The 23,906-nt window shown below is 41.5% G+C and overlaps 1 protein-coding gene across 1 annotated transcript in view; it reads right to left on the bottom strand.

Annotated features, from left to right (window-relative positions):
- Positions 1-565: 565 nt before the first annotated feature.
- The window catches only part of FAM120A (family with sequence similarity 120 member A), a 39,385-nt gene continuing 16,044 nt past the window's right edge, over positions 566-23,906 (bottom strand). The window contains exons 2-17 of the mRNA XM_075286619.1: positions 23,178-23,424; positions 18,497-18,579; positions 16,493-16,621; positions 14,136-14,232; positions 13,217-13,248; positions 12,398-12,675; positions 10,878-10,962; positions 10,503-10,724; positions 9,877-10,051; positions 8,528-8,777; positions 7,284-7,398; positions 6,563-6,772; positions 5,790-5,973; positions 4,305-4,443; positions 3,509-3,608; positions 566-2,673 (exon numbers count right to left, since the gene is read on the bottom strand). Coding sequence (XP_075142720.1) covers positions 2,362-2,673; positions 3,509-3,608; positions 4,305-4,443; positions 5,790-5,973; positions 6,563-6,772; positions 7,284-7,398; positions 8,528-8,777; positions 9,877-10,051; positions 10,503-10,724; positions 10,878-10,962; positions 12,398-12,675; positions 13,217-13,248; positions 14,136-14,232; positions 16,493-16,621; positions 18,497-18,579; positions 23,178-23,424 — 2,658 coding nt within the window. The 3' untranslated portion in view covers positions 566-2,361. The remainder of the gene's footprint in view (positions 2,674-3,508; positions 3,609-4,304; positions 4,444-5,789; positions 5,974-6,562; positions 6,773-7,283; positions 7,399-8,527; positions 8,778-9,876; positions 10,052-10,502; positions 10,725-10,877; positions 10,963-12,397; positions 12,676-13,216; positions 13,249-14,135; positions 14,233-16,492; positions 16,622-18,496; positions 18,580-23,177; positions 23,425-23,906) is intronic.

Below are 23,906 nucleotides of genomic sequence, written 5' to 3'. Positions count from 1 at the left end.
TAGCACTATGACGGCTGACTAGGCCCTGCCTGAGGGTATTGGTCAGCTGTTCCCAAGCTAAGCTTGGCTCCGACAACTACTGGCTCTCTAAACGCGAAAACCTAACAGACAGGTAGGATAAGAGCAGAAAGAGGCTAGGGACTGGGAAAATAGAGGCTAATTAATTTGTGGCAAATCGCGTTAAAAACCAGCTATTTCCTGGCTGCAGAGACTGTATAGTGGTGTAGCTGCTAAGGACGCCGCGCTACCCAATAATTTACAGGTTACCAAACCAACGTGGCCTAGCGCGAAATATCCAGCCTCAGTAACTCTAACTCACTTTTAATAATTGTAAGAAATAATTTGGGATTGTCATGAAAGAACTGATGACAAATCGCTTTTCTCTTCCTATACTGGTATCACAGTATAGGAAGAGAAATCTTACTCGAGTATAAGCCGAGGGGGGCTTTTTCAGCACAAAAACTGGGCTGAAAAATTCGGCTTATACTCGAGTATATATGGTAAATCAAGCCCAACCATGAGACAAAGACATCATAAAGCAATAAAAAAAAACAAGGATCCCAGATTTATACTAAAAGAATAAAGATTTTTATTAAGCATTGTAAGTTGCATTCAATAGCCTTCAAACATAACGCACCACAATCCACCGACTTCCAGTCAAAGCCAACAGTAGTTCATTCTTGCACAGTCCATGAGTTGGGGCAAAACTCCTTTCAACTTACATCAAAAAATACCTACTCAGCTCTTGCGGGCAAGGAATGGGGGAGTTACACCTCATTTCTGATCACTAATGAGTGATGAAGAGCATCAGGAGAATTATATGAAAACGAAGAGAAAGAAGTGATTTTGGATTTTTTTTTTTTCCTCAAAAAAGTACATTTAAAAGTTTTGGAAACACTAACAGAAACATCAAAATGATACAGGTGTACTTGGTGGAAGGAAGAGGCTACGTCCCGAAAGAGAAGATGCCAGGAAGCGGCGAGCCTATCCTGCTAAAGAAGTGGGGGTGGGGAGGATTAAAGATCAAAGCACTTTATGATTTTTTTTTTTTTTCACAGAATTCATAGTTTCTAATGTGAAAACAGCAACAAAGAACAATAATGCAATACAGCAATGGATACACCAGGGAAACGTTGATATTTAAACGGCTAGATAATTATTATTTTTTTTTGTTTTTAGGATAAATGCAACAGAGGTCAATAATCACAAAATTTTCTTTAAAGGTTAGAGAGAGAGAGATCAGTCAATGACTAAACATAAGTAACATCTTTCATAGAACTATTACTGATTATTAGTTTTTTTTCTTTTCTTGTTTTGCAGATGGGCACAGAACTTTGTAAGAATGGTAGAAATAGGACAAGAACATGCATAATATTAACTACACACCTTAAAATGATGAACCATGCAGGTCAATAGTAGCACTAATGGTCTACGTCTGATTCAAAAACCACACAACTTCATTGATCACGGATGCATGGTATAACAGTATCACAGAAACTTTTGAGAACGCCTGTTTTTTTTTCGTTTGTTTTTTTTTTTCGCGGTTCGGAAAAAAAAAATAATTAAAAAAAAAAAAAAAATAAGGTCATTTTTTTTTCCCCTATGATTTTTCTAACTTGCTTGAATAGTATGAGTAATGAGTATTTAACATATCAGCAAAAAATCTGCAAAGGTTACGCTATATTTTTTTTTTTTCGTGTTCCAATAAGTTGCACGTCTTAGTAGAGAGAAAAAAAAAAAAAAAAAAGAAAAAAAAAAACCACGTCAACAGCGATGAAATAATAAAGGTTGAAAAAAAACGAAAAAAAAAAAAAAACTTGTGCCATATTTCATCATCAGAATCTGGAAACCAAAAGTTTCTGATTTTTTTTTTTTTTCATCTTGTGACACAGTAATGTAAAATCAAATATAATGGCATACATATGGTGCCAGATACTACAAATTATATTTAAGCTATATATATATTTATATACTGAAAAAAATTGCCAAAAAATTGGTGTTCTGGTATCGCAAGAAACAGAACAAGCGGTTTTATTTTTGTCTTTCTTGTTGTCGTCGTTATAACCAGTTTTATCTCGTGTGTATGTTTCTTTAAGTATGGGAGTCAAATGCTCTTCTTATTCTCAGCTGATGATTTTTCCCTGTAGCATATTGACTACAAACTGGTTAGAAAGTAAAATAAAATCTTTTCTCTTTTTTATTTTTATTTTTAGCCTGACATCAGAAGAGGGATCCGAATTTCCAAATCCTCATTTTTCTCTTACGGAAAGGAAAAAATGTACGTAACTGTAGGCTCTCCATCTTTCCAGATATTCCTAACCCTGAACTGTCTAACATCCTTCACCCTCTAGAAAAATAAGTTTACTCTTCTTTTTTAAAGACAGCCGCCTCGAGAGTCTCCTCTTCCCGGCGCCCGCTGTCTGGAGCTAGTGCATTTAAGTGAGGATTTGTATTGCACTGTTTAGAGTCACTGCTTAAGGCACTTTCAGAGTGATTAGAAGGCCGGACATCTCCCGAGCCCCCGTTTATCTGGGAAGCTTGCGGTTCCTCATTCCCCACTCCATTCTCGGTCAGAGATCCATCTGAAGACACGGCGGATGATTTGGAGTCTTCGGATTGTGTCTTAAGCTCTTTGGCCACTTCAGCTGCAGAAGTGGCATATGCCGGCTTGGTCTAAAGACAAAAACACCAATAAGGAACGCTTACTGTCACAAATTTCACAACTTATTGCAAAGGACAGTGAATTGGAGCTACATGGATGTGATAGAATATACTGCAGCCATATGTACGGCAACATGAATCCCATTGGAAAGTCTTATATTTGACACTGTTGACAATATCTGTAAAGCAGCAGAATATGATGGTGTTATATAAGTAAGCCAAATAAACTAAAAATAAACTGGTGCAAGATAGGGTAGGGTATCAGATTGGTCAAGGTCTGACACCTGGATGCAGCCCTGCCCATATTCAAGTGTACAGACTGGAACCTCCAGACTGGAACCATGGCCCCACTCCCATTCACTTGACTAGGACCAGGACTGCTTCGAAACCAGGTGTCAGACCACGAATGATCTAATACTAATGACCTATCCTGTGATAGGCCATTGGTATCAATTTCCTTCAGATCCTGGACAACTCCTTTTATTATTATGAGGCTCCTCTGCTCCAGAATTGGAATCTACACCAGTTAGGAACTAGTGTATATTTCAGGTACAATTCACGCCAGTTTTCTGGTACGGGTTATAGTAAATCTGGTGGGCTGAGGTGTCCCCGTCCTGTCGTGCCTTAGTCGTCAAACTACCCCATCCACTTCTGTACAAAGGTGAGATCAAGGCGCAGAACCAACAATGTGACGCATGTTTGGAGCAAAAACGGGCAGTGTCGTATGCTCAAGATGCATCACCATCACAGCCATCCACTCCAGAAAACTAGAAGGGTTAATAAATTCACTACAAATATTGTCCAATACCAGGTCCTCCAGAATGTTAACCCCAGAGTAGTTATGTACCTGAGATGGCCCTTGATTCTTGTATCCTCCTCTTCCATAGTATTTGCCCCCTCTTCCAAATGTTCTTATAACCGGGGTTGATATAACTCCTCTGGGGCGTCTGTGAATGATAAAAACAATGATATTTTTACAATTACAAAACTGCTAGAGAAAGTCATATACCATCTTCCTTAAGAAAAAGAGAGACGGTTCTGAAATTTAAAGGGGTATCCTTAGGAAAGGTCATCAGATTAGTGAGAGTCCGGCAGCCATCATCCCCACTGATCAGTTGACTGAAGGGGCTGCAGTATTCAAGTGAGCACTTGAGAACATAAGCAGCACATTAAGTCACGTGATCCTTCTGCAGTTCAGTCCTATGTAAGGGAATGGGACTGAGCTTCTACATATACAATGAAGAGACGACGGGCTTACTCAAGTGCCGTCCTGAGAGTCAGATCCCACCCCATAGACAATCAATATAAAAATCCCAGAAAATTCACTCAGAAGTTCTTATTATTAGGATTCTGCAAAGTAGCAGCATAAGATTCAGCATCAGTGGGGGAAATTTATCAAGACCACCATTCCCCCTTCCCCAAGAGTCTTCATTCAACCTGAGGCATGTCATGAAAGCTGCAGGCTGCATAGCATGGCGGGAGTTGTAGTCTCTTAACAGGATGGAGACCACTGGGATAGGATATCGGCATATAGTAGGTATTCTAATAAAGCACAGATATATAAACCATGAAGATAGCTATGGTAGAGTGCTGACATTACTATAGGATATATTACCATGCTAGTGCTGAGACATTGCACTTACCCTCTATTTGGTCCACCAACAGAAACCACCTGCAGTGGAAATGGTCCTCTGCCACGGCCACGTCTTGTTCCTGCCCACTGGCCAACCACTGTCCCAGCTATTTCAAGCTTACCTCCCTGAGAAGGAATGGGCTGGACTCCTGAATAAAAATGAACAAAATATTAAAAAACTTGCAAGTGATTGGGTTAAAGAGGACTTTTCTTGTCCTCTAAGATAGGACATGTTATATACGGCTTTAAACCAGACAGTGCACTGAATTCAGTTACTTTGCAGTTAGTTACCCTGTTTGCAGAGATATTGGTGCTGTTAGTTTCGGCTATCAATATCACTGCACTGTGTGATGTGCCGGCCTCACTGCTCAGCGCAAGAGTGCTAGCCAGAGTGGGGCAGCATAAAGAACTGAAAACAGAGCCTGACAGTGTCCACCAATTGGTGCAACAATAAGCTAGCTGACATAAGGAATAAAAGTGTTTCACAAGCATGTGAGACTATTCAAGCACCTCAGTGGTATGTATGCAAACATTATACATTGCCCTTGACCGCACTGCTATTAGTTGCAAAGGGAACAATATGGTGGAAGACTCTCTAAGTAGTTTTGTGGTTACGCTTGGAAGGTCCACTTACAATGATCCTTTCTTCTTCACTTAACCTTCACAATAGGTGGACAAAAGCATTACCTTGTTGTCCTAGGACCTTCCAACGCCTTAGACAAAGGCCCAGATTAGCGCTGGTTTTAGGATTTGTACTTTTGGGAGCTCTATTGTGTTTAGCATTCACATGGCTTTTGTGACTGTGCTCCATACCAGACCATGTGGCCAGAGACCATACAATGAGATTACAAGATTCCTGCTGTGAGTTTACATAGGATTAAAAAGGCAACAACCTCCAGCAAGCTATCCTATAAATATACTCTGTAATACCTAAAATCAGGGTCTGAGAGGGCAGTGGAAGACTCGAACACAGCAAAAATATACAGCACCTTTCCTACATAGCCCGCATTAGGCATATCAGTCTATATGGAGTGTTTAATGTCCTTATAGTTCACATATAAAATGGTAACACCAAAACAGGTTAGTCTGACGTGAGCTCAAATCTACTCAGAACCCAGGGAACAAATGGTCGCCATAGTGTAGGATCCTTTCAGTAATATTAAGTTAAAAGGGTCATCCGACTGTCGGATGATAAATCTTCAACTTTAGATAAGTGGGAATCCAACTGTTGGATGATAAGTCATCAATTGTAGATAGGCGGGGTTCCGACTGTCGGATGATAATTCATCAATTGTAGATAGGCAGGGTTCCGACTGTCGGATGATAAGTCGTCAGTTTTAGAAAGGTGAGGTTCGGACTATCGGACCGCCACCAACCTAATTTAAAGACAGGCCATCAATTTTGGAAAAGTGGATAACGTCCTTAGTGCTAAATTTGCATCCTAAAAAAATGCAACAAAGAAGGAAGCTCATCTCCAAATCTGGTTTCTACATACCAGAGAATCCTCTTCCTCTGCCTGGAGGTGGAGGCATTGGTCCAAAAGGTCGTGGATACATAGCAGCAGTGTAGAAAGGCATGGCAGGTGGTGGTGGGAATGGCAGTGGATGGTTCTGCCTGGAAAAGTGTAGCCCTTCCAGGATGCTTTGTCTCATCTTATCCACCTTGGCAGCTTGTTCTGCCTGCAGCAAAAAAAACAAAAATAGTCAGGAGATTTATCTTGAACTATCTAGCATCTGTCTCTCTTACCTGATCTCACTGCACAAGTTCTGAACATTGCTGTACACATTTCTAATGGTGACCATACACCATTAGAATAATGTTGGTCAAACCTGCCTGCCATGTAATGTATAAGGGAAAGTAAGTGTCCTGACCGATATCTAAATTGTATGATCAACTTTAGCTTGAGGCATTTTAAGTTTCCTTGGAGTCCGAAGGGTACGTCCACATGGGATATCAAAATTTAATTGTGGATTTCACGCTCAAATCTGCAAATGTTAAAAAGTGCTGTGAAAATCCCCAGTAACTAAGAATTGGTATTCGTTTCAATTTCTGCATGGATATTTGCTGCAACACGGGGATGAGATTTGTTGCAATCTTATCTACTTTGCTGCTACTGTAACACACTGAGAATGTTCCACTTTGGTTGGAAAATCTGCAACGTATCTGCTACGTGACGCCAAGGTTATTGTAGAGCGCATGCTGCCAAGTGACGTCTAGTCCACACGCTCTAGAAGAGTACAGAACTTACCTGCGGCTCTGGTCACATACCTGACCGTCACAGAGGTCAATTAGTGAGGCCTTTTCCCTGGTGGCTTTAATAAGTTTGCTCTGAAACAATTTTCCATCGAAATACATCCAAGGACAGCAGTGCTCCCAGGGAATGGGCTGTCCGCAGGCGTCGTTGGCCAGGAGAGCCATGTCTACTCCACTCATGAACAGGGCAGACAGCTGAATCCCTCTGGGGTCCAGGTTATCAATCTGTAACAAGACGTTTATTGATACAGGCAAAATGGCAAACTTCTTAAAGGGGTTGTCCAGTATTTAAAAAAAAAACAAAAAAAAAACAAACCATGATCGTCGTCTTGCAAAAACACACTGCTTAAAAGTAGTTTCCGAAGGTTTTAAATGCTTATCTTTAAGACACCGCATTTATTCAGATCAGATGCTCCCTGCCCAGGGTCATGCCACCTGCAGTGAAATCAATGCCATCTTGTATCTGCCGTAGTTTTAAGACATCATTTGTGTCAGTAAACTGGCATAAATGATCATAAGTCTTACATGGCCTTCAATGAGAATGGCAAGGGCAGCACAAAAGGGGGAAAAACTTGCAAATTTTTGCAAAAGGGCCCGATATGTGTTACAATTTACGATTTTTCATGTCTTGCATGCCAAAAATCTGGTGTACAAAGCATGATAAATCTTTCCCCATGTTGTAAAGTGAATCACAAAGGTGACTTCTTATAACCCTACTGAATATAGGAGCATTTACCTTGAGTTCTTGAAGTTGATCAGGCTCATAGAGTTTTGGTGACAGAGCTTGGGCAAGAAAGGCATCAAGTTCCTGGCGGCGAAGTATTCTAATGCCAGGCCATTGCACCATATACCTGCATAAGGAAACAAATAAAATGTTGAGATCACAGATTTGTAGTTTAGTATTAAATGGTAACTCACGATTTCTATCATTAGGTGTCCATAGTGGACAAAACACTGATATGCATGATCACATGTAGTCAGTAAGGAGTTACAAGCAAAGAAGTCACCAAAGAGAAGCCTAAAGTTATTTTTGCACAAATTAAAGTGCATCTAACCTTTAAACAATGGGCATAAATGAATAGTAAATAACACTTATCAGGCCACTAGATTTGAGCAATTTTCCCCTTAGTTTCTATCCCTAGTTTGCATTTCTCTCTGAGCTGGTAGATTTAGCATAGCTGCCATACACTGCACACAGTAAGCAGAAGAGAATCTGTTTTAGAACTGTCTCTGTCTCAGAAATAGTCCCAAGAACATACAGGACATATACAGAGGAATACTGACACTTGCACTAATGTAAATGAAGCCATATTCTTGTGATAGAAAGCTTCTATTTAGCTGCAGCATCTGACTGACTAAGCAAGTGTTTCTTCTCTTCTCTCCTGCATTTCCTGTTCATTCCCTTCCCCTTCCCTCTCTTATAGATTTTTATAGATATCAGTGAAGTGACCTGCAGAACGTCTTGAGAAATAAAAGGGAATTTTAAAGTTAAAATCATTTTAGCAGAGGGAAGGGATCAGGGAAACGCATCTATCGCCTGTTATTCTCCTAATACGTAGAGATAGGGGCGATTTCCACTGATACAATACATTACAAAGTTTCTTATAATCGCCTGTACTGTTCATTTATGCAAAATATGTTGAAAGGTTATCAATCATTTATATATTTTAAGTGACCTCTAAGTTCATGGACTGGTTTCATCCCACTTACTACAAAGAAAATCTTAAAAACCTACATAGATAGATAGATAGATAGAGAGAGAGAGAGAGAGAGAGGAGACAGAGCTTGTAGTGCAGGACATAGAGTATACATATTAAGGGTATTACACCAGTTTTTTTGGCATAAAAAAGGTGCAATTGCGCCAAATTTTCACCCTCTTTCTGTAGTGGTATATACATAGTTTATTGCACAGTTGGCAAATTGAAATTGACAAATTGTTCTGCAACATGCCAAAGTTATTAACAAGTATAAGCCACTTACCGTAAAACGCAGCACAGCACCATGAGGTGAGTGGGCACATTGGCGGGATTGAGCATGGCTGGTGTGTCAGATCTCATACATGCCAGAAAAGCTCTCATCCTCCGGTTCTTATCTTCAACTGCTTTTCCCAACCAAAGTTTCTTTAGATTTGGGCAAGTCCATTCCCTGAAAGCAAGGGCTTCCACTAGCTCAGGGGTCTGTGGAGACTTTCCCTTGTAGGCAGCCCACTCCTTAATAATGACTGGGTAATCTGTAAGGTATAGGCACAGAAATGAATACTAAAGCCATCCGCATGCATACAGCTGTAATGCAGTGTCTATAATGTGTATTCAGCCTTACTATTAGTATGCCTTTTGCTGTTAGGCCTTGAATGGGACCCTTTAGGGACTGTTCACACAGCAGAATCTACATCTGATTTTGATGTGGATTTTGCCCTGACGCTGCCTCCTATTGTATTCAATGGGAAGCAGAAATCGGAGCAGGACGCTGAAAAAATAACCATCCTGCTTGATATTGTGGCGGAATCCGTGGACGATTCAGCCATTTCGGAATTTTTTTGTTTGTTCATTTCTCTCCCTCTTCTATTCTCAGAGGGTTGGCTCGGCATCTCACTTATTGAACGTTTACTTTGCCAAATTTTTCTACGCCCAAAGAACAGAGGAAGACCAAAGCAGAAAGCCAATGCTCTGCTTCAAAATCCCACTGTGAGGAGGAAAATGAAGACGACTCTGAGGTAGATTTGTGCTTCTAATTCCTCTGCATTTTCCGGGGCCCTTTTACTTTTTTCTTTATTAAAGCTGACAAAGGTTTTTCATTCAGTGCACGAAGGAACCAATAAACTTCATTTTCTGCCTTGGAAAATTACATTATTACACTACAGATGGTGGAATACTAGCTGAATTACTGCAATATTTTATAAGCCAAATATGCCAAAAAAGATTTTTTTGCTCCCGTTGTTTAGTAGTCTGATAAATTAGTATGCATTTACACTGGCAAGTGCGCCAAGATGGCTCCCTGTGCATACATCATACATATCCATAGGTGCCCATTCTCCTACAGAGGTCATATGTGTGTTCCTTTCATCCTCCGTTGGGCTCTCTTTCCTCTTCTTCTAGTCTCATACAATCCCTTGTAAGATACATGTAGCAGTCCATAGAGATCTAATCCTATGAGGTCAGTGAATAGAATATTACTGCTTACGATAAATCACTTAGAGAAGTGCTGCGGGGTGTCAGCTTTGGCTAATGTAACGTGAAAAGCCCAACCGTACTCACAGACTGGTTCTGTCCTATAAATAAATGATTATATTTGCTGCAGTTTCTTCCCCAGTGACTTATTCGATCACTTACGTTCTGGGGGCATTCTGTTCTTTCTGAATGCCAGACGCTCCGTTTTCTTCCTGCTTTCTGCCAGGCTGAACAGGACTCCGTAAACGTACTGGCGCACTGGTCGGTAAAGGATTGCGGCAGGGGGGAGGTCCTTGTTTGCTTCATCTTCAATTGTGACTGGAATTTTTATTTCTCCCTTTATAAAATAAATTGGGTTATTATAAAAAGTGGTTACTGACAGGGTTGTTCAAGACCCAAGATTAATCACCTATTGCTAGATTAGCGTCTGTCACCCGGCCCACTTACTGATCAGCTGTTTTCCATACAGTGCACAGAGACAAAAAAAAAAAAAAATAGCCCTGTACACTGCCAAGAAATCCAGCTGTGCAACTGCATTCAAATGTATGAAAGCAGAGCTGTAATGGCGGATTCACACAAGAGAATTATGCCATGAATTCCTCTACAAATTCCAGCCCTGTATCAGCATAGGTCATTACCTTTAGGTCTCGGGCAACCCCTTTAAAATCTAGTAAACCTCAACATCTAACACTGCTGAAAACATCCTCAAACTAGATTATGACCATGCTAACTAAACACGTAAAGGATTTTAGTATAGTTCTCCCATTATAATATATGGCGTTGCATACCTTTGTCAGTATGTGGAAAATGTAGGGGTACATTAACCCTTTCTTGTGACGGTGTTCTGCTACTCTCAATACTTCAGGGGCCACAGGAGGCAGCGGAGGAGTTGTGATATCCATGTGGTTCCTGGTGGGCATGGAAAGAAGACAAGGTATCTGCAAACCCCCCTGGTTGCCCTTCTTATCTGTGGCCTTGGATCCTGATGGGGAAGGAGAGGAATTTTCAGCCTGTGTAAATGAAAGGAAAAAATATAGTAATGAGGTAGAATGACCCATTTCACTCATAATTTGTAGATAGACTGGGAAACCTGTAAGAAAGCATTCCCAAAGATTTCTCCCATTTTTATATATATTGGGGGCCTAGGAACATGGCGAGGTTACCTTGGATTGGTCTGCGGCATCTTTCTTTGATTTGCCCGGTGATTTACTCTTTTTATCCCAGTCAGGTTTGGTCCCGCTGATGTGACTGAAAGGGAAATCGTGAGCGAATTTAAAAAAAAGTGAACATGAAACATGCAGTGACGAAAGAAAATACATTGCACCCATTTAGCAAAATTAAGATTTTTCCAGAATTGTGACATCGATGACCCTTCCCTCGGATACATCACTAGTATGAAACTGGCGGGGTGAGAAGAGGCTGCAGTGCTGGGACAAGGGCCGCTTACCTACACAGCACTTTACAATGTGTAGGGGCTTTGCTTGGTATTGCAACTCAGCCCCCCATAGAAGACCACAGAGAAGACCATGGATATCAACGTAAAAAAAACAAGCTATGAGGAACAGGATGGCATGGAGGCAAAGATCTGGAGTAAGGGACTAAAAATAATTTCTGCTAAACTGAAAGTTCCCAAGAACATGGTGGTCTCCATAGTTGTTAAATGGAAGAATTTTGGAACAACCAATCTTAGAGCTGGCCACCCCACCAAATTAAGTAATTGGGAGAAGGGCTTTGGTAAGAGTGCTGAGCAAGAACCCAACCATCAACTCTGGATGAGCTCCAAAGATCCTTTGTGCAAATTAGGGACACTTCCAGGTCAGCCATCATGGCAGCACTCCACCTATCTGGGCTTTATGGCAGAGTGGTCAGAAAGAAACCTCTCCTCAGTAAAGGACATGTGAAAGCCTGTGTGGAGTTTGCAAAAAAAACACCCACAGCCAAGACAGCACAGAGTTGGCTTGGGGACAACGCTTTGAATGTCTTTCAGTGGGTCCAGCCAATTGAGCGTCTCTGGGAAGACCTGAAATGGCTGTCCACCGATGGTCACCATTCTGATCAGGCACGGAAGAATGGCAGAAATGTCCAAGTGTGCAAACCTTGTGGCATCGTGCCCAAGAAGACTTCAGGCTGACAAGGTTGTTTGAACTAAATACTGAGGAAAGGGTCTGAAAAATTCTAATTTTTTGTGTTCACTTTATCAGAATGATAAATCAGAGAGCAGAATGATGAGGAAAGTAGATGTTTTTTTTGTTTTCTTTATAATTTTAGCACAGGGCCAAAATCCAAGATGCAGCAAAAAATGTATAATATAGCATGCAACTATTTATTTATATTATAATAAATATAACTACATATATATGTATATATATATATATATATATATATATATATATATATATATATATACATATATTATATACTACACAAGAATGTACATTATGTACATTGTCCACCAGAGCACGAGACACTAGATGTTAGTTCTTGCTCTGGCTCATGTTGGAAAAATCTAAAGGGTAGACACTGCATGATGCCCATATGCCATAATGGGGCTTACGGACAGGGGTCGCCAAGGTGAGACACCCCTCTTTTAAGAAACTATATCAAGCAAGACCAAAAGCAACAGTTATCACCACTTTTATGGGTAACTGGTACTGAGCTGAGAAGATAAATTGAAGACACTCACTTGGTGGCTCCTCCGTTGCCATCATCATTATCGGATGAGGATGAGGCAGATGATGCTGGGAAGTAGGCAGAGTCTACGTGGTTTGGGCTCCCGCTCTGCGCTGGGTTGATAGGAGAGGACCGCTCATACAGGGGTGTGTGTTTGCCTTCATGAGGAATGTTACTGTAATTATTCTGCTCAGACACACTTTTGTTTGTTGGACTGACGACAGATTCAGAAAGGCTGTATGGATATGGACTTTTATTGGGAGCCCCACTCGGGACGGACATGTGTGGTCCCTGTAAATAGATCAAAAGTCAATTACAGGAAAAAAAAATGTTATAAAAACATATACAAAAAGCAGATACAAGAGTGTGGCCATTTTCTATAGCAGCCAGTTTTTTATGTTTTGGTTTTTTTTTTAATTTACTTGGATTTCGAACTCTAAATTTCTGATAACTGAACAACTTTTTGGACCAAAACTAAAATTCTGGAAGCAGATGAAACATTGTAAAAACAAAAACTTATACAAATGCGGTGTGGTTTCGCTATTTGTCCAGCTTGACAAGACCTCAGATTTATAAAATGTCAAAAAGCATGTCCTCGTCCAGCTATGTGAACGTAAAAAGGAAAAAGTAATGGCCTTTGGAAGACAGGAAGAAAAAAAACAAAACAAAACACAAAAATGGCAGGAAGGGGTATTCACACCCAACCACACTAACTTAAAAAAACAAAACAAAAAAGTCACTAAATGGCCTGGACAAGGTTTACCCATTATAAAAAAAACCAAAAAAAAAAAACCCATCAACAACAGTAAGCCTTTTGAGCGGATGGACTTACCTGCATCATACCTGGGCCTCTATTTGGTCTGCCTGTTTAAAGAGGAGAAACACACCATAAATAAATAGCAAGTTCAATAGAGAATTATATATATTAGTACATATAGCATTCATTTTACAATACTGCTGCTAGGACAGGCCATCAACATCAGATTGGTGAGGACTGACTTTGGCACCCCTGCTGATCAGCTATTGGGAGTTTACATTGGTCCATCTATGTACATGTTCTCTATTTAGTACAAGTGGTGTATTACCCAATACCACTACCAGCACAAAATACATAGACAACAAGTAAACAACAGAGTGGATCAGAAGGGGTGCCAAGAGTCGGACCTCCACCATCTAATATGGATGACCTATCCTACAGAAGTTTGTAGTACAGATATGCAACTTTCCCCTGCTTGAATCACACTGCAATAGATGTAAATGGGACAATCCACGTCTACATTAGTTCTGATTGTTGCCATGCCATGGTAATGAAATTTCTCTGTCTCCATATCATATAGAGTTATACCACACATTCCTATGGAGTTGTCTGGAAAGCTCTAAAGTAACTCCGTTCATATTGTCTTCAAGTAGGCCTTACAGGGTGGCGTTTTTGTTCCCTGACCCTGTGCTTGCAGATATGAAGAAAATAGTAATGGGAAGCAATGTGGTATCCTCTTTGTAAAACCTGCTATCCATTAAAATAATTTTGACTTAAAGGGATATCGACTTAAATCAGATCAAATGTAGAGTTTTGTTCTGAACATTCAGGATCTTTCCTTCCAGAGCTTGTCACATCTCCTCTGAACATCAGAAAACAATTACTGTTGTAAGAGAAGATGTAACCCTTCACAATTCATAGCCATAAGCACCAGCTACAAAGCCGTAAACCGGATCCCGTACTGGTTTTGATGCAGATCATTGCTCAGACTGACCAGGGTATGGAGCTGCTGGGTATGGCAGGGGCTTGTTGGTGGCTCTGTAGTACGCGACTGCTCTCTTGAACCGGGAAACCTTATCATCTGTTCTTGACTGAAAAACAGAATTAACCATTAATATTGAAGATAAAGAAAACACGTCAAGACTTTTTTTTGTCCGGCCCCCAACCAACCATTAGACCCTATTGGGGTGTACTGTAGTTATGCAGTCCTGTCTCCAAGATCAAAACATTATCCCCCGAAATTATCCAATTACCATAAAAATGGCTGGGAAATGCCATTAACTACGTAGAAAGGTAGACACATCTGTTTGCTGTTTTGCACACAGTTTTTTGGGTTTTTTTTTCTAAAAACATTGACTTTTTTTTAAAATGTAGATTGGGAGCCCCATATAGGGATCACTATGTACATTTTTTCCTATCAGTATGTCTTTATAGAATGGGAGGAAGTCCACGCAAACACGGGGGGGAACATACAAACTCCTTGCAGATGTTGTTCCTGGCGGGATTCAAACCCAGGACTCCAGCGCTGCAAGGCTGCAGTGCTAACCACTGAGACACCATGTTGGCCACAACATTGACTTTTTTGGTCTAAAACCAGAGGTATATTAAAAAGAACAAAAAATCTAAAAGAAAGAACGCATACTTATTTCTGAATCTACTTCTGGTTTAGGTTCCAAAATCACAACCACAGTGACATTAAAAAAACAAAAAAAAAAATGCTGTGTGGGATACAAACCTTTAAAGGGGCTCTCCAGGAATTGGACAAATCACAGAAGAGGCGGGAGAATGAGTAGAATAAAAAAAAGAAATCAAACTCACCACTGTCATTTCGGAGATGAGCAGTTCCTTTGTTGCCAGAAGTCATGCGCCACATGTAACATGGATGAGTAGTCGCAGGAACGCGCTCTGGTGACATGTGAGTGACATCACCACTGCTTGGCCTCAGCAGTCCCATGCGGTGCAGGACTTCTGCTAACAAAGGCACAGTGTGCGCTGAACGAGCAGCGGCAACGGACACCAGAGCTCTATTTTGCATATTTGCCGGCCTCCTCTGTGATTTGTCCAATTCCTAGACAACCCTTTTGGGCTAGTTCACACAGGCAAAGAGGGGGCGGATTATGGCACGTAATCCACGTCATAATCTGCCCTCCTCACAATGGTGGTCTATGTAGCAACATGCCGCTCACAGAAAAAAGAAGCGGGCTGCCCTTTCTTCAGGCAGATTCTGCCTTGCGGCAACAACCTCCGCAGTCAGCCCATTCCTTTGAGCCTGCTCCGGAGGGGGAAGCTGCAACAGTCGGGTTTTGACTCTCAGTGCCAAAATCTGCCTTAAAGAGGAGCTTTCATGGATTTGGGCACATGCAGTGTTATATACCGCTGGAAATCCGACAGTGCGACAAATTCAGCGCACTGTCGGCTTTCCCGATCTGTGCCCCAGGTGAAGAGCTATCAGTGCCGATACCGTAGCTCTTCACGGTCAAAAGCGAGTTCCTGACAGTCTGTCAGGAACGTCCTACTGCACAGCAGCGCCTATAGTGCTGTACAGTGTGAGCAGGGAGGAACGCCCCCTCCCCTCCTGATAATACTCGTCTATGGACGTGCACTGTGAGCAGAGGGAGGCGGCGTTCCTCCCCGGTCTTAAAGTACAGACTGTCAGGAACGTCCTTCTGTCTGTGAAGAGCTACAGTACCGGCACCGATAGCTCTTCACCCAGGGCACAGATCGGGAAAGCCGACAGTGCGTTGAATTCAGCGCACTGTCAGCTTTCCAGCGGTATATAACACCACATGTGCCTAAATCCATGAAAGGTGCTCTTTAACGCTCCCCGTGTTAACTAACCCTTAAATGGTCATCAGTATGGTCACTCCTAAGTCCTGTAGTTCTATAGTCAATACAGGGCAAATTTAACATCAGAGAGGCCATCCATGTAAGGACAATCCAAGTCAACTCGAAGGAGCTGCTCTCAGAGTGTGAACCATTTTGGGTCATAGAGGGAAGGGTCCTGAGCAGGGACCCCCCCCCCCTCCCCACTATGGCAACCACTTTAGTACCAATACTAAAGAAGACAATGGTGCACTGTCCATCTTAGAAGCAGTTTTCTGTTTCTCTCATTCCACATTATCATGATCTGACGTCTTCCCTTTGTTAACAAATCACATCAAATGTCATATAAGCGAATACTTAGTGACTCATAAGCCAAGGATGTGTGAAACATGTTGGTCTGACTAGTGCCAAGACCTTCAGCAAAGCTCAGGGTTAAAAGCTAGTACAGTAAGATGTTTTATGAAAAGTTTCTGGGACACTTAGTCAGGACCAGACCGAGATTAGACATCGGACAGTAAGTTACCGTACCTGTGAATGCTGGAATACATCAGTAGAGATTGAGTCCAAATCATTTGTATCCTTAATATTACGGACATAGTCGGCGACCGCTTTGATAACAACATCACATGGGGGTAACACAAGCTGGTGAGCACGGACCTAAATGTGAAAAAAGAACATTATTATTATTTTAAAAAAGTGCCATGCATATATCAGAACACCTTATAGCTGTAATTTCTTCAAAGGTCAATGATCCCCATAGGCAACACAGTCATTGTTCCATAATTTTGACGAGTGCGGCCCTCTAGTCTTTGCCATTGAAGGAAAAGTCTTTCCCCTATGCATAGGTGATCATCATTACAATCGCAGAAAAAGTCTTTAATAGAAGGAGGATTATACTATGTATTATGTTAAAACATAGGCAAGGGTGCTGTAAAAATCGGACAAAACCCAACAAGTAGTACAAGATGTGATTCTGGTAAACTCGTCTGTACACGGAGAGGTATTGTCACGAAAGACGAGTTATCGCTCTGAAGATTGAATAGCAGCAGTCATGGTTTATTGACCCGTGGCCTTCTGTATTGCATCCTGTACAAACATTGTAAGCGCCTGTAGACAAGCATTACATCTATCATAATCATACAGCTAACAAACAATTACAGAAAAGATAATCACAGCAATCTACATCCACAAACAGCATCTACTTAGGCCTTAAAGGGATTGTCTGGAGAGTAGTAACTTACTTACCTGGTCTCAGGGATCGCTGAAAATGGACCCAGGGGTTCTGGCAATGCTATGAGCCTCAAGGGTCAAGGGATCCGATGCAGCTATCCGCCTCCCGGGTTGCTCCATCCCATCTCCCCCATAACACAGGTAATTACTTGTGAGATTGGGGTAGATTACATGACTCGAGGGTTGTGACCTCGCCAGAACCCCTGGTTCCATCAACAGCGATCCCTAGGACTAGGTAAGTAAATTACTACTCTCTGGATAACCCCTTTAATGTATACTTGATCCCCCACCCCCGGGGGTCTCAGATCCCAGATGAATGAGGTATCAGAAGTGAATGAGAAAAGTTCCTTATGATATTGCTAATTTAGATTAAACATTTTACAGGGGTTAACCCATGAAAAACATTTATCGCCTATACACAAGGAAGATGATAACTGTATGGTCGCTAGGACCCCTACAAATCACTAGAACTGGGGAGCCAAGGGCTTACTGCACAACCACAGTAAAGGAGGGGATTTCTCCCAAAAAGCTGCAAACCAAAATTTTGGTATGTGGGACTTGATAAATACAACCCTCCCAACACCTAGAGGAAACCACCTCAGCGCAATACTAGACTGTCCATGTAACCCTATATTCACATGTCCGCATTAATTTCACTGTCTGTGAATGAGGGATACTCACATGACTGATATTTTTATCTTTCAAAATACAGGTCATGCTCTATTTTTGGCCATTTTGATGGATCTCTCCATCCACTGCAATGTATGAGGGATCTGTGTAAACCGACAGCCTCTCGGGTGCTAAATGCTCATGAAAAATGGACGTTTTTCGCAGCAGTTTTCACCCACAGTTGTGTGAACATATTGTTGGCCTCATAAACAATGAGTGGAGAAGCAAAATCCACACATGAAGGGCGTCATTACTGGTGGGTTGTCCGGGTGCAGGATCCTACATTTATCATCTATCCTATAAATGGGGAATCAATGTTTCCCACGGGACACCTTTATTTTCTCCTTCCTGTTGCACTCGCTTCTGACTTTAGTTACTGCCCCTCCCAAAGTCCTGCTCTCGGATTAGTTTTTGTTAATCCCAGACAACCCATAATCGTATAAGGAAATTACTATAATATAGCAGAAGAATAAGGTAGATGTTGGGGGTTTGGGCTGAGAACTGGCAGAGCCTTCGGCCAGTAACAAAGTCATCATATCAGCATAGAAATGATCAGAAATGGTATTCCCATATTTATTCACACAGTTTTAGGCAAATCTCGAATTATACAACACACCGAGGTTATTCACTTACTTTCAATGAAGCTAATGGATGGTCTGGTCCAAGTAAGCTCCAGTGGAAAGCGGCTAAATCTTCATCTGGTAAGATGTGGTTACCTGGAAAACAGAGAAGGAAAAATTAGATTAATCCCGAGAAGAAGAGGGTTTATAGTTACAAACACATGGGTGTCCTATTCTTATGAGGTAGTGCAGTGATGTCACTCCGGACTACACGGTTAAAGGGGTTGGCTGCTTTGTCATTCATTTTTCCAAATGCGCTGGAAACAATGCAGTAAACCACTAAGATACAGCGAGTAGCGGTGGAGAGCCAATGTCTTCCATGGAGAGGCACCAATCCCTCATATAGTACTGTCCACTTCCCTTCTTGCATGGTTTTCAACATGGCTGCTGATGGAAGGGCATGTGACCAAACCCATCCATTAGTAACCTAACACTGCCCATGTGTGTATTTCCCATGCCGTGCAGAGTGTTATTTCATGGCCACCAGTGGGTTGGTCTGGTTTATTAGAGGCCATCTTGAGGACCAGAGCGCCATGCTGATAGCTGAGCAAAGTATAGTAAAGAATTCGGCAGCGACTCTCAGAGGGCATTGGCTTTGAACCTGTAATAACTATATATTAGTATGTGGATAAAGTACAGTAATGACAGAGTGTTCAACGCCTTTAAACCATGAACTGGGGATATGTTGATCATAAGATTAAATATAATGATCTGGTTCAATCATTTTCTAAAGCTCTATTCACACAAACGCAAATAATGGCCATGTGACGGCCATCAGATGGCTGCCTTAAAATCCATTCATTTCAATCGGGGCTATTTGCATGTCCAATTCTTTGGATATGTCCTCTCAATAGACTCATATCTATGAAAATTGGTGTCCTACGGATATAAAATGGCCGCTAATGGCTGTTGTTGATGGCCCAGAGGCGGACACAGTCATGTGAATAGACCTTAATGGCAATGTGTTGCCAAAAAATGACTTTAAAATTTTTTTTTTTTTTTTTAAAAATGTTATGTTAAACATATTTTTAAAGATTTTTTGGTGAGGTTTTTAAAGCGTTTCCATGTTACTATATATGTAAAAAAAATAAAATAAAATCCTGCAGTTCTAACTTTGTCCACTAGGCCATATTATATTCCTGTTTTTTGTAATTACTTTGCAGCAGTACCTCACTTATCAGCACAGCTATCATGTATATGTAGATAAGACACAGAGTCCACTTGTCACAATAGAGGATTTCACATTTACAGAAACTCTCCCATACATGTGAATAGGGTCTGCTCCAGATCATTATGTCTACGGTCCTTCTATAGCAGTGATGGTGAACCTTTTAGAGAGACTGAGTGCCCAAACTGCAACCCAAAACCCACTAATGTATCACAAAGTGCCAACATGGCAATTTAACCTTAATAATGTGCGGATCCACAATTGCACACAATTACAGACCTGCAAAATATGGTCATACGAATGGGACTTTATAGAGCTTTCTGCTCCACTGTGACCCCCACACAGTCCAATCTGCTTCACAGTGACCCCCACACAATACAATCTGCTCCACAGTGTTCCCCACACAGTACAATCAGCTCCAGTGTTCCCCACACAGTGTAATCTGCTCCACAGTGTTCCTCACACAGTATAATCTGCTCCAGTGTTCCGTACACAGTCCAATCTTCTCCAGTGTTCCCTACGCAGTCCAATCTTCTCCACAGTGTTCCCCACACAGCACAATTAGCTCCAGTGTTCCCCACATAGTATAATCTGCTCCACAGTGGTCCCCACACAGTATAATCTGCTCCAGAGTGTTCCCCACACAGTATAATCTGCTCCACAGTGGTCCCCACACAGTACAATTAGCTCCAGTGTTCCCCACACAGTATAATCTGCTCCACAGTGGTCCCCACACAGTACAATTTCCTCCATGTTGGCCCTCACACTGTATAATCTGTTCCATGGATGAGTTCCCAAAGAGAGGGCTCTGAGTGCCACCTCTGGCACCCGTGCCATAAGTTTGCCATCACGGTTCAATAGGAAAGTAGAAGTTGCTGAATGATTTTAGGCTTTGTGGCAAAAGTTGAAATTGCAATTGTAAGACTTTTAGGATTTTTTTTTTTTTTTTTTAAGAATAGAAAATTTAAAAAATCACCAAAAATTCTTAAAAAATATGCAAAAATACAAAAAGTGATTTAAACAATTTCTTAGCGACACATTCCCTTTAAGGGTTCATTCACACTGTACATAAAAGAGAATTACTATCTGTCTTTACGCTTTCTCTCCCTTCATCCTCCACACCTGTTTTTGGCTTCAAAAGCTGCGTCAACAAAACCTGATCAAAACCTACACAAGTGAATACACCCTTAGACGCTAAACAAGAGGGGATCAGGACAAAGGCACCATGTATGATGTATATGGCAAGCAGGCCACAGAGAATGCACATCTGGGATAGATACAACTTGTCTCCTCCGTACAGACATGTAACCGTTCCTTCTCTGGGCCACCGCTGCTCCAACACAGGCAAATTACTGAGCATTAGGAACAATAAGACCCTTCTGGCTGAGCCCATAGAATAAGCGCGGCCGCCTCCATCGCAGATTAGCACCTGACGCCCCACTGAAGGATTTGGTAACCTTGCCAACAGTGCAGGCCTCTCCGTGTAAAGCTGTAATGATCATGGCGGCACACAGACGCGCTTGTACCAAGGACTGCTCACTAAAAAAGATGCCACCACTTCTACCGCCGACACGTCAATCTCGACACCGGGATTAGCATATTGTTCACACACTTTCTGAAGGAGTTTTAGGGTCGTGGACCCATTTCAGATGCTTCTCCATGGTTACAAGAAGAAGGAGCAACGGGGCTATTTATACAATGGCGGCGTCTACCAGAACATGATGATCAGCAAAGATAGCGCCGAATACTACAGAGTGAAGGCTACCTGGGTCTCACTCTCTTATTAGGATCAGAAAACTTGAGAGTCTTCAGTACTTGATACCTTTTTTTAAAGCTAACTTATAATGATGACGGATTACAAGCTTTCGAGGCTCTAGGCCGCTTCCTCAGGTATAGTTTACCTGAGCACGTACTATTATTAGTTAGGAGGCGTTTACACTACCGTCAGTGTCCGACAGCTAGTGTTCGATGCTAATGTCCACGCAAAATCTTGCGCGGACATTAGTATCGGACACTAGTAGAGATGAACATTAGCATCGGACACCGATTGTAGTGTGAACGCCCCCTTAGCCATTAAAAAAGGTATCAACTACTGAAGACTCTCAAATTTTTTGTTTTTTATATTTCATATCCACTGGCTAACACGGTACAAAAACATACTTTTTTCTTATTGGGATCAGTTCACATCATGTTTGGTTCCAAAAAAAAGTTTAATACATTCGTATGCAAAGGATACCACATTACACACATCCCTTTAACAGCTAAAGGTTTACTGAGATGAAAAGAATATGAACAAAAGGCAGGAAAAGGAATAATTTTAAAAAAACCAACCTATTTCCTAATGAAACCCCATTAGCTCCAGCGATGATTTTTCAGAATTTTAGGCAATGATCTACCCATTGACATTGGTGGTCCTGTGCCATACATGCCAGCATCATAATGGATGCCAGTGATTGGTCAGGAACATCAACAAAGAGCAGGAGGAACCACCATAGTGGCTTCTCTCGGCAAAACAGCAGAACGTTTAATGGGGTCATCAGTCAAGCACAAACCCCAAAACTGTAAGAAGTATCCCACCAGGAAGAACTGTTAGAGAATACTTACGCTAGGTTCACACTAGTGTTCGGCTTTCCGTCCTTCAGGTTCTCTTGGGGACCCGAAAAATGGAAAGCTTACACGCCTAACTAATAGACTATAATAGGTTTAACCAGGTTTATGCCCGGTTTTCAGCTGTAAAATGTGGACAGAAACCCGAAAAGCAGTTCAAACGCGCGAAGAAAACTTATCCTCTTATCTACTGGGCTGGAATCCCCACCTATTACAAAAACAGAAGTCCCATGTACCCCTGTCTTTATGAAGCGATGATCATACAGGTGCTCTATTACTTTTTCTGGAACCGCTGGAGATGGCTCTGTACTCTGCAATCTCCAGAAGTCCCATAGGAACAAACAGAGGGGTTGAGCACCTGCACAAATGTCTCTGCATTCACACTGCAGGTACAAGGAACCCCAGAAGATCTGCACATTATCCTTTATATTAAAGATGTATTGTCCATGCAGATAGACTAGACAATGCAGAGAGCCGAAGCTCAGGAGGAACAGCTGTCGGCTAAATGAACATTTGGCTGATTTATTAATTTTATTAACTTTACTTCCTTTTTAATAGAAAAAAAGCTCTAAAGTTCTCCCTATCAATTCTCTAACAAAACTCTTGCCAGGGAATATCCATAAACGGTTGGGAATTTCAGCTACATATAGAGTAGTTGATGCGGCATATAAAAATCACATTCCGGACGGTGTCTTTAACTAGTGATAGCTCCAGTTTTGTTATGGCTAGAACTGCGAGAGCTCAGCTTTTGTACGACACCAGACATATGCAAGTTTTATTCTTTGTATGCCAGTAAAATGGTGTAGAAGCCATGCCTGAATATGGGCCATTTAGTATAGGGGACATTTCCTGGCAGTGCTTAGTTACAACATGCTAGGGATAACTATAGAGCCTGTTTATAAGTAACCAAAGTAATTACCAAGAAGAGCGGCAAATATGGGAAAGCGGTTGGGATTGAGGTCCAGTTGTTTGGCCACCTCGTGCATCAGATACTGGCTGGTTGTGATACTTTTTCCATTGCGACTCAGTTTTAGTGCATGGGCACTGAAGTAGTAAGGGATGTTGCACAGAGCGTAGTCTGAATCGTAGGCGACGAGGCCATGGAATCCATTTTCTCGGCAGAAACTAATAACTTCTTGGTGATGGTCTTCAATGCTTTGTGCAACCTGTAAGGGGGGAAAAAAAACAGATGTTACATCAAGGTAGAGAATGATTAGAAGAAACAGTTAATAGGGAGAAGAGAGATCAGCGTACCATACATGATATAAAACCCAAACTTGAGGTATTTAGGACGGCGGCAGTACTAGTGATAGTGAATGTGATTGTGCAAAATCTAGAATGGGTGGATTTCAGATGACTTTGACACTGACATAACTTGCGGGTTTCAGTGTCATCACAATTATATCGTTAGCAATAATATAGTAGCGCAACAAAGCAATCCATTCTCATACTGCTACATGATGTAGTGTAGCCCGAGCCTTATACTATTAAAAACCATGACACTACAATTCTGGACTGCTTTGGGATGTATTCACATGGTGCCATTAGAAAACTGCATACACCTTTCCTGAAGTTTCAACAGGTCAAACTATTAAAGGACATTCCCAGGACTTACGTAAGATACGCCACAATTTGTAAGTGGGCCGAT

This window comes from Leptodactylus fuscus, chromosome 9, assembly GCF_031893055.1.
Source record: "Leptodactylus fuscus isolate aLepFus1 chromosome 9, aLepFus1.hap2, whole genome shotgun sequence".
Lineage (NCBI taxonomy): Eukaryota > Metazoa > Chordata > Amphibia > Anura > Leptodactylidae > Leptodactylus > Leptodactylus fuscus.
Note: the sequence above shows the minus strand (reverse complement) of the source record. Positions and strands in the feature narration are given on the sequence as shown.